This window comes from Argiope bruennichi, chromosome 6, assembly GCF_947563725.1.
Source record: "Argiope bruennichi chromosome 6, qqArgBrue1.1, whole genome shotgun sequence".
NCBI lineage: Eukaryota > Metazoa > Arthropoda > Arachnida > Araneae > Araneidae > Argiope > Argiope bruennichi.
Genome location: NC_079156.1, coordinates 103,714,580 through 103,726,850, shown reverse-complemented (window position 1 = coordinate 103,726,850; position 12,271 = coordinate 103,714,580). Strand labels below are relative to the sequence as shown.

At 26.8% G+C, this 12,271-nt stretch overlaps 1 protein-coding gene across 1 annotated transcript; it reads right to left on the bottom strand.

Moving 5' to 3' along the window:
• Nucleotides 1-4,731: 4,731 nt before the first annotated feature.
• LOC129973004 (zinc finger HIT domain-containing protein 1-like) lies at nt 4,732-5,722 on the bottom strand. The gene has a single exon (XM_056087342.1). It carries the CDS (start codon nt 5,570-5,572, stop codon nt 5,111-5,113), a length of 462 nt encoding a protein of 153 aa, XP_055943317.1. The 5' UTR covers nt 5,573-5,722; the 3' UTR covers nt 4,732-5,110.
• Between the last annotated feature and the right edge of the window lie 6,549 nt (nt 5,723-12,271).

Sequence of the window (12,271 nt, the reverse complement as noted above, 5' to 3'; positions counted from 1 at the left end):
AAGGCAGTGCATTTCGCTGTATGCAAGGAGGCAATTAGTATTTTATGCATCATAAAGAATAAAGCAATCATTCGATTAACTTCATTGATAAGCTCAAGCAGATAATCGGAGCAAACACGGATATCGCGATGATAAAATACCTGCCAACATTCTTGCTTTGATTGATGAAAAATTTAAAATATTACTTTATATTAATAAAAATATAAATTATTTAAGTACTGAATTTAAAATTAAAACTATGCATGAACTCTTTTGTGAAAAATATCCTAATCTTGCCAATAAGGTAAAATATGACTTTTATAAAAAGTACTTTTATAAAAATCATGATTATATATTTGGACATCCTCAAATAAATATATACAGTACTTGCAAAGAGTTATCTATAAAGAAAGATTAAAATTCCAGGTATCATGCATGATAATATAAAATGACTGCTGTAGGAAAAGATTATTAATGCTTATGAGGCTAAGAAATAAAATCTCTGTTCTAACGGTCTAGAGGTTGAAGCATATGTATCCACTTTCATGTAAAACCTCGTATTATCAAATTTACCTTTCAAGGAAGTTATATTTGAGGAAATTAACCACATGTGTTTCTCCAGATACAGAAACTAATAAGCCTAGTAAAGTTTGCATCAAATTATGTTTAAAAATGTGTATCCTGAGATTAAAAAAATTCCATTTTCATTGATGGGTGTGCTTACAAAATCTTCAATAATACTAAAATATGCTTTTTTGTCACTTCAGTCGCTAATGGATCATTGTAAAAAACTTTATTAATACTCCCCAAACTCAGAAACTCATTTTTATAATGACTGTAATTTTCAGGTTACTTAAAGAAAAATAAGATGAATAAATAATTTATATGCCGTAAAAATACATTGATCTTTTAAGAATTCGGGATTTAATATTCTCAAATTTTTCCATAAAATATCTTTATGTTTATGAATTAATAGGCTTAAGCTTTAAAAAAAAAAAAACTTAAATTTAGGAAAAATCCGGATTCTTTAATCCTTTTTTGAACACTTCATACCAACATTATCAGAACTCTTTCAAATTCATAGCTGGTTCTATGAAACAAATTTTTATTCTGAAAGTTAAACACAGAATTATCCCAAATTCTAACAGAAAGAACTTACAATAATAATAAAAAATAATAAGAAAATCCAAAATAAAGTCAAAATGTTTATATATATTCAATGGGAGTGCAAACCATTTTGTAAAGAAGTTTGGTTGAATTAACAATCTGCAGATGGCAATTAAAGAGAAAAATAGAATTTGGGGGAATGTATTGCTCTTAAAAAATGCAAGTGGTAAAGAAATTTATTGTATATGTTATCTTGCAATGTTTTGAACAAATAGAGATGTTTGAATTTTGAATTATTGATTATTATGCCTAAATTATAATCAGCTTGAAGAAGGAAAAATAATTCTATTGTTTTTGGTATTCCTGTAAAAGTAGTTTCACTGACTTTTTCCAAGGTAACTGGAATAATGGATTACTGTAAAGAATTTGAAACAAAAATATGGTTGGAAAATATAAACTTTTTTTTTTTTTTTTTTTTTTTAATTTTTCTCAAAAATTGATTTTTGGATTTGTTCTTTTTTTAGCAACTGGCTTAATTACTAATTATAGACATTTTGGTTGAAATGTGACAAATTCTTTTTTATTATGAAAAATTCTTCAAATTTATTCATATAAAACTATATTGTCATTGTTTATTTTCCAATTTTTTTATTTTTATTTTATGATTATTTTTTGTATCATGTCTAGTGTGTATTTCAAACATTAAATATTGTTTCCCAAAGAAGACATGTTTTACTTCCAATGAAAAAATACAGCCCAAATTACTTTTTGTATACCTTGTTAAAAAAAAAAATCTTTTTTTTTTTTGTACCTGAGGGAGGAGGATGGGAAATTATAAAGTTTGTAATTATATTTTTACTAGAATTGGTTTACTACAGCAGCCATCTGTATTTTTAAATGAAAAGTGGATTAAATTTTTTTTAAATATCACTTTCATAACATTGTAATATAAACTAGCAAAAAGAAGGGAAAAAAAATGTCTAAAGAATTTTAATGGAAAGCTAGTATTGATTGTCATATTTTCCCTAAATACTTTGATAGCAAATTTTAATTATTATAATCTTTTATTTGCACTAATTATACCATAAAAAGATTATACTAGATATAATAAACTTATTTTTTAACTTAAACATTTTTAATTATTATCTTTTAGTATTTAAATATGTTATTATCTAATAGTTTTATTGATGTTTTCCTTTATTGTTTTGCTTTAGATAAAGTGTTTTCATGTAGCAGCTTTGCTATCTGTATTGAGGACTGTTTTTTTTTTTTTTTTCTCAAATTAAATAGATTCTGATCCAACATTTCTTTCTTCTTTGCGGAATGTTACAGATATGTTTGTATTATAAAATTCATACATTAAATGTTAATATTTTTGCTTTTGCCTTCAAATAATTATCACTTTAACATTATCAACTAATAAAAATTTCTTAGGTTGATCCAACTCCTGCAGACAAAATAATTATTTTTCTACAGGGAAAAAAATCAATTATTTTTCATAAAATAAATTATTAGAAAAATATTTAACAATCAAAGTGACATTTTAAAATACTTATAAAGCTATTAGTAATGTTGCATTTTTTTTTTCTTGTGAATATTTAAAACTAACAATTTCTCTGTTATATTTCAGAAGTTTTACTCTACTTTTCCAGATTCCGTTTTGACTCTTGCTGATTGAAAGCACTGTAACAGCTAACAATTCAAAAGAAAACATACAGAAGTTTATATTATTAATTAGCTACCTTTGGCAGCCAATTGGTTCACCAGGAATATTGACTGTGTTTACTTTTAATTAAATCTCTAAAAGTATAATTTAATATTCATAATTCCCCCACAGAATTTTTTTTTTTTTCCACATCAAATTGTCTACACACACACATCTCCTATTTTAGTAGTATCGAAGGAAAAACAAGAACTAAGCCCAAAAATAATATTATAGAACATCACAATTTAATTTTGATTTCCCTGGTCATATTATTAGTGAAGTAGAAAGGTATTCATGAGAATATTTTGATTTTGGAAATTTTTAGGAAAAAAAAAATTATTTGGAACAATTTATAAATGACCAGCCAACTAACTACATGTGGCTTATTAAATGGTAGGAACAATATATAACATGAATTTTTTAGAAGGATTTAATTATATAAATATTTGTTTTTAACTTTTAAAATTGATAAAATAAGGCTTTTAAACATATTATAGCAGTAAAAATTATTAGTAAAAGATTGACATTTTGGTACACAAATAAAATGAAAAATAATAACTCGTAAGTTGTTAAAATTGTAATTCAAACATTATAAAGTATTTAATCTTCTAATACTTGTTGTTAAGAATAATAATAAAAAGAATTGTGTTTCATATTTACAGATTTACCAGAAAAGATTTAATTTCTAATCCTATTAATAATTATCTTGTTCCAAATAAATATTCTACCATGACGTATTGTGAAAATCACGTTTCTAATTTTTTTTTTTTAACTCCATATGTATAAATTTACTTCAGATTACAGCAAAAATAATGCATGTACTACTGCTCTAGTTAAAGTTAACATTTTAAATATGAAGATGTGACTAAGAAAACAAATACATCTCCTGATATTTAAGAGCAAACTAAAATTGTTGCTCTTTCATAATAAAGAAGAAAAAAAAAAAGAATATAAGTTGTAAAAATTATATACTCATTACAGCTTTAAGTTGTCTAAAATATTTTAAATTATGTATAAGAAACATTTTTTGTCAGGGGATATTTTTTAATTGAATAGGGAATAGTTGATTATATACATTTGGATCAATACAATTTACAGTAAAATGATCTTGTGCAGTTATAGGACACCTTATTTTTATTTTATTGTAGTATTCCATATTAATTTAAATTGGTGGATTTGCAATCAGTGTTAAATTTTGTTTAAAACTAGATAAAAGATGTAACCATTTGAATCTGTTAATTTTTATGAACTTTTATCATGTGAGAACATGTTGTTTTGGTTAGGAGGTTTTTGAAGCTCGAAATCATATAGGCGATGAATAAATCATAGAAATGGCAATTTTCATTTTTTCTTGGCTGGCAAAAAAGTTTTGGAGCTCGTAAACCAGTTTAAACTGGTTAATGACATAATTAAGACAAATAATGACTTAAAACATAATAATGTTCTCACATAACTTGAAATTTATGATCGTAGATTTCGTTTTTTTAAAAGCTAATCAATAAAATTAAAATATTTCGTTTCTCTACATTTTTTCCCCCCAATGATTTATTAGCGATCCTCTTGAGATTAATTTTAGCTTTTAAACATTTCATCTGAAAATTTATTTACTCTTTATCTTATAGAAGGTTTTAAAACAGCATTTGTTCATTTCTTTCACAAGCACTAACTTAAAATTCATAATTAAATATGGATATGTAGAATTTCTATATCCATTTCAAAACATTTTATTTAAATTGGATAGTAGATTTTAATTGCACAAATACTTGATTTGTCAATCTGTTATATTAGGAGTTTTCATATTTAAAGTAGATCATTAATGCTTGTTGCTTAATTCTAAAGACTGCCCCAAACTTCAAAGATCAATTTATGTTCTATATTCTGGAGCTCTTTCATTGTACATAATTTACACTTAGGGAACTTAACTAAAACTTGGAAACAAATTGGGTTACAATTGTTTTATTATAACTACAGCAAATATACACATTTGTTTCATGGTATACATTTATATATACATACACAAATATTTCTTAACAATGGAATATGAATGTTATAAATGAAAAAAAGAAAACTTAGATATATAAATCACAACATCATTTAAGTAATAAAAGAACATTTGTTTCAGACACATATGGAAATATTTTTAAAGGCTATAAGAAAACAAAAACACAAATGAAGGCCAAATCAAGAAAAAAAATGAGATACAGTAAAGTTAGTTACACAATCTTAACATTTTACACATTTTAACATTTACATCATAAGATCAACCTATTTTATAAACATGTAAGAAAATGTAAGCCAGTATTTTAACCAAGGAATTACTTAAGATGTCCATTTCATACAACGGGTATCTTGATGAATACCTTGGCATTTTACACTACAGAAACGTGTTCCACACTGAACACAAGTATAAGGTGCTTTAAAACCACATACAGCACAATAATGCCTATCAGGATATTTAGATGGTGGAACTTGTGCTGTTACGTAGTTAATTTTATCTTTAGTAAAAAACTGGGCCTCATCTTCCAACAATGCAGCAAAATTTTTACGAAGCCTCTGTTTAAATGGCTCGTTTTTTAGTTTTCTGCGTCTTTTATTATCTAAAGTTTCCTCAAATTTAGGTGCATTTTTATGCATGACCAAATTTGCATGAGGATCGTCATGAAAATTATCTTGTTCTAAAACTTCTAACTGCTTCTTAATGCGACGTCTGCGTGTAGCTTCATCCATAACTTTACGTTGATTTGCATCTTTAACTCTGCTGGATTCTCTTTTATCCGCCATAATGAAAAATAAATATTATATCAGTTTAACAAGATTGAATAAAGATTATAGGTCACTTTTTTTTTTCTTTTTTGAGAAGAGTTAATTATAAGCTTTTCTAATTTTTATTTCTCAGCCAGAGGGAAAGAAATCATATCCATTAAATCATCAATTCTAGATTGAAGGACTTCAAGCATATCAGCAACAATGAAAACATGGGTTTCATCCAAATCTTCAATTATAAATTTCTTTTTGAAAGCATTAGTTTCATCCAGATGCAACAGAAACTGTTTCATTGATGGATCACTGAAAATATAAAAATAATATGTAGTAAAATAACACAATAAAAGAAAAAGAAACAGTTTTAGAATTAGTTTCAATTTCCACTACCACAGAATTTACATACAAATCACAAACATTAAACATACTTCTATTTATTAAATTTGTCATCTAAATCATGTGACAAAAGAAATTCTTTTCCTGCAACTAAACAAGTTAGCATCAAAAAATGACAACATACTATGTATCTTCATTAAAAGATAAGTTATAGTATTATAAATAAAATAGTGCATTCCAAAAATTGGTTCTTTTGTTTTGTTCTTTTGTTGGGTTGGGTTGAGTTGAGAGGTGTAAATGAAACTGCTACCTGCACAATAAGATTTCAGATGACACAATAAAACAATTTCAATAGAAACTTTAAGATGATTTGAAATCGTCTTTAGGCAACTCAAAAGATGACTTCATAATTCCCTAAAGACAATTTCAAATAGATGGACACCCAATCCTCAAATTTCAGACCAGAAATGAATCAAAAGGTATTGGATTTTCAAAAACAATATTTACTAAAGATCTGCACAAATTCAAAATCAAACTTGAATGATACAACTCAACTGAAATGCTACTCGTCCTGTTTAAAGTTATAGTTTAGAATGATTATGAACCATTTCTTATAATCTAGTCAAAAAAAAAAATCAAAGGAATATAGTTAGTATTCAAATACAATTAAGAAATAAATCAAGACAAAAGGATTTCCATCCATCTATATTAAACAATAGGTACATAAAAATGTTTTCCTTTTTTCCCCAATGATATTTTTCAGACTAATCTGAAAGAAAACCCATACTTAAACATAAAACATTTAGCCTCTATTATCCACCAGATAAGAGTAACTTCAAAAATTCCTGCTTTTGATCCTGTAAGCCAAGTGTCCGATATTTATATTTCACTATAAATTTTTACAAATCATTCAAATATTAAGGACAAGGGGGGAAATATGCTACAAATGTTGCATTTCATTAATGTTTATTTTTTAAAATATGGATATTTTTGTTTGAAATATTAGTAGAATTAAAAAAAAAAATAGAACTGGTTGAAACTCATGATTTTTTATAGAAATCAAATATAATTGAAATAATATTAACACATATAATGACAAGGAATATAGAAATTTTTAAATAAAAAAAAAAACTACTATAAAATAAAGGTACAAAATGAATGCCCATTTCATATTTATCTTCAATTACCTGATTTTTACTTATGACACTATATTTTTTAAAATTACCTAGATATATAAAAAGCATAGAGCACACATAAGTATTACATGCATTATTTAATTGAACAAATAAAAAAATACATAAAAACAAAACAAAAATTTACTATACTTTTCAAATTTATGGTATAAATCAATGATCAAACTTTTCCACTCCAGAATACAATATATAAGAAATTAAGAGTGGAATAAAATTTTAAAAGGCTCACAGAAAAAAAAATACAAATCTTGCTACCAAACTATTCTTTGTTTCCAACCAACATGCAAGTTCTAAGCAATTAATTTTTCTTAGTTTAAAAAAAAAAAAAAAAAAAAAAAATCTGCAATTTTTTTTTTTTTCCTTAAGGAAACCAATATTCTAGTTAAAAAAAATGATATTACATAAACCTATCGATTACATGGAAGATAGAATCTTAGAATTCTCCTACAAATTCAAGTCTTAGTGAAGACTTCTTTTAAAAATATTTGAAAATCATATTTATTTTCTTTTCAAGTATCCTAAGAAATTTTGTGACCCTACACATTAACTTTCACTCAATGAGTACAAAAGAAAAAAACTGAAAGTGTACCTCTATTAATCATACTGCAATTATGTTCTTTTTCAAATAAAAGTTTTGAAAGCATTTTAAATAAAACAATAAAAAGGTTTTCATAATTTTTTACAATAAACATAATTTAAATATCACAAATAAATGTTATTTCCTCCATGTAATATTGTAATTTCATAAGCAAATATTCAAAACAAATAGAATCATAAAATGTACTTTTGATTTTAGATAAAGAACTTCGGCAAATCTTACATTATTTTTATATTTACTAATTCCAAATGTTATATGAAATATTCTATTTACCTTTAGGATTAAACTATTCTACATTCCACAAACAATCGCAAATTTGCAAGGAATATTACTGATAAACAGTGTATAAAGATGATTTATATAAAGCATTAAAACTATGAAGTGGAAAAAATATTACCGTTGTAACTGGAAAGCAATTCTATTAAGCGTAAAAGAGAATTGGCCAAACGATTACGTTTGTGTTGCCTGCAGAGAAGAATGAACTGAATTGCTAAATATTACATTTAGAGAAATATGGCAATCCCAAGAAACACAATAATATGAATCATGTATTAAAAGGCAAAATTTAAAAAAATGTCAAAGTGAATAACATCTCCATGAAATAAGTAAATATTTACATACCATTCAACTAATATACCTTTCATTACATAAACCATCTTGGAAATTTAGATTCTCTCAGTTTAATCAAGATACTACAAAAACCAACTATGTATTTTTTTTTATTTAATACACTTTTTCTATGATTATTTGAAAAAATATATTTTACTATTGCTAATGCAAATTAACAGTACAAGCACGTTGTATCCCAAAAAGCAATACTTACGTCACAACAAACTTCCAAGATGTCGCTGCGAACAGTAGAAACCAGGTTCGACACTCAACCAGCTTGCTTTACGGTCATATTTTGAATAAGTGCCAAAATGAGACAATTTCAATTGTCACGTGATAAAGGTATAATAATGTTGCTTCGTAAACACCGGGCGTAAAGTTAACTTATAATAATTCCAGTCAATTTATAAATATTCTTCTTCATAAGAAAAAAATTATAATAAATATAGATCAAATAGCATAATAAATTAAAGGGCAGTGAGAGAGGCCTTTCAAGCTTTGGAAAATTCTGCCACAAATATGGGCCCTACTATCAACGAAGATAAAACCAAATTTATGGAATTCCTGCCCTCAACTATAAATAACAGTGCTCTTCTGTGTATTAATGGTCATACCTTCGAAAAAGTCGATCATTTCAAATACCTTGGCACAATGACTAATGACAATAATAAACTCAGAGCAGAAATCGACAATAGAATAAAAATGGCTAATAAATATTTCTTTGGACTGAAAAAAAAAAACTAAGATCCAACTTAATCAGTCGAAAAACTGAACTAAGAATTTATAAGACTCTTATTATGCCTGTTCTGCTCTATGCAAGTGAAACTTGGACATTCAACGTTCTATGAACATATTCGAGAGAAAGATCCTTAGAACTATCTTTGCCCAGTACTAGAGAAAGGATGTTAGCGAACTCGATTCAATTTTGAATTATACAAACTCTATAGGGAACCACAGATAATATTGGTTATACGGAGTAATAAGGTTACGATGGCTTGGCGGCCATATCTGGAGAAGCCTTGAAAACAGCGCCATCAAAGTATGCACTTTTACAAATCCTATGGGATCCCGAGCCAAAGGAAGACCTCCGACAAGATGGCTGGGTGATAATGAAAGAGACCTGAGTGTTGGACCTGAGGATAAGAACTGGAAGGGAGTTGCGGGTGATAGAAAGCGCTGGAAAGTGCGCGTGGTTAAGGTAACCAAGGTCTGTAAGGGGCTGTTGTGCTTTTGAAGAAGAAGAAGCATAATAAATTAGGGCAGAAAATATATTATTTGCAATTTTTGTAGCAATATTTATGCTTAAATGGAAGGTTGTTATAGATTTCACTCAATGCTCCATAGCAACATAATACTGCAAAATGTTTGGAAAATATTGAACGATATTGCGAGTACCAAGGAATACCAAATATTGTATAAGCAATACTAAGCAATATGTAACAATATTCAAAAGAATTGATATAGAAGAATTAAGAATTTTTAAAATAACTGATATAGTAAAATTCTAGCACAAAAATATTATTTACAGGTTAATAAATAACTTTTTTGGGGGGGATTTTATTTCAAAATTTAACTGAAACAATTTTTTTCATCAAAATATGAATACTGTGAAAATAATATTGCAAATCCTACATTTATCAGCATTGCCAATATTGTGATCATACTATTGTAAATTATTTATGTAATAGTTTACTATTCCTTTTTATCAGTTTTATATGAAGTAATCAAACAAACCGAATACATTCTTGACATTTTCATTATGATTGTTTGCAATGATCTAAAAAACATGAGATTTTTTTTTAATAAAATGCCCTAGCTTGCCCTTTATTTATTTGAAATAAAAATAATTAATGCAAAAAATTTAATGAAAAATAAATAAAGAAAATTATAAGAAGTAAATTAACAATTTAATTATGTGTAGATACAAAATATTTTGTCTGAAAAATTCGTCATCTAACTTTTACTATGCTGAAGCAATCAGCAATCTGTTACGAACTTTGGTGAGCGACTCTTTAGATTTTTCACTTAAGCAACTTTTACAGATAACTTTATTTTTATTTTTTTCTTAATAGCAAAATTTAAATTTTCATAAACATAAAAAACGGTAAATAACTTCAGAAAAAAAATAATAAAAATTTTAATGCTTTTTTTGTATTTAAAATTATTACTTTTGAATAAAACTTCCATAATTTATTCTACTATACAAATCTCAATTACGCGGGCGTTGAAATGCTTTCTATTTGACTTTAAATGCCATTTCTTAAATCCAAACTGTAAAAAAAAAATGATGAATTTTAAAATGCCAAAATTTGACATAGAAGAAGAGCATGATATTTATATCCAGCCAAACTCAAATGCCATACCCAAAATTCTTATTTTCAGGTTTCACTGACTCGGTGGATAAGACGCTGTTTCACCATTAGACAAAAAGTTTGTTCGGATTTCACAGCAGAGGAAAAATAGAGTTGTGACAAATTCAGGTTAAGTAATAATCAAGAAATGAGCTACAAATTATATATTTTCATACTAATACATAATAAGTATTTACATCAGAATACATAATAATCTTAAAATCCCATTTGGAGAAAATCCGTTTTTTTCCAAAAACTTCTTTTTTGAAAAAAGCCAATTTTGCATCGATGCGATACTATTATGAATACAAGAAAACCAAATTTTCCCTCGTTCACTATATACTAACCGTAATTACTCATACAAGAAAATCTAATTAAAATAAACCGATTTAATGATAATGAAGCCTTGAAAACATTAAAATGCTCAATTGTCATCACTAGAACTTTGTATATCAAAACATGCTTGAAAAATCAAAGGCAAATTGCATCGTCACAAATACGGAACAAATCATGTTATATACAGTTGACAAAATGTTTATTTGTGCACTTAAATTTTGGAATATTATAGCAAAATAAAATAAGATAACTAAGTTAAAATTGCAGAAATATATTCTAGTGAGGTAAAATAATAATAAAATATGAACAAAAAAAAACAATCACATAAACTTTAGTTGATTAATGAATAAAACTTTATAAAAACTATACAAAAAGAGTATTTGTACACTTACTTAGTGACAAATTTTAAACAGAATCATAATTATTTTATAGAAATTTAATACTTTGTATGCATTCTATTGGCTTTTAAAATTGCTTCAAGACGTCTTGACATTGATTCTATTAACTTTTTGGTGGTTTCTTGATCTATTTCTTCCCAAGTTTCCATAAGTGCTTCTTTCAAACTATTTTTACATTTCATATTTTTTTTTCGGACTTGAGCATCGAATAGCATCCACAAATTTTCAATTGGATTTATATCCGGAGATTGTGATGGAGTTTCAAGGCTCTTGGCGCATTATAAAGCAACCATGTTTTAGTAACTATCGCAGTGCGTTTTGGATCGTTATCTTGTGGAATAAGAAAGTGTCACCGATACCCAATTTTCTAGCACTGTCTAATAAGTTATGCCGCAACACATCAATGTAACCTAAAGCTGTCATTTTTGGGTCAATAAAGTGTAATTTTCTAACACCGCCATGAGCTATACAGCCCCAAACCATCACATTTCCACCATCATGTTTCAGGGTCTGAAGTATATTTTTACTATCAAGGGCTGTTTCATTTTTTCGCCAGATTTTTCGGATACTAGGGGATGAAAAAATTTCAAACTTACTTTCATCTGAAAAAATGACCTTTTTCCAGAAATTCATCGGTTTGTCTTTGTATTTCATAGCAAATTCTAGACGCTTCTTTCTATTTACTTCAGAAATCATTGGTTTTTTTCTCGGAGTTCAGCCTTTTAAACCAGCACTATGTAACACATTTCTTATTGTTTGAGCGGTCACTCTAATGTTAGAAGATGCGAGAAAGTCATCTGAAATTTTCTGAGCAGAAATTTATGGTTTCCTAATACTGCTTCGTTTATTATTTTCAACGCGTCCAGTATTTTTATATTTTCTTACGATATAACCAATAG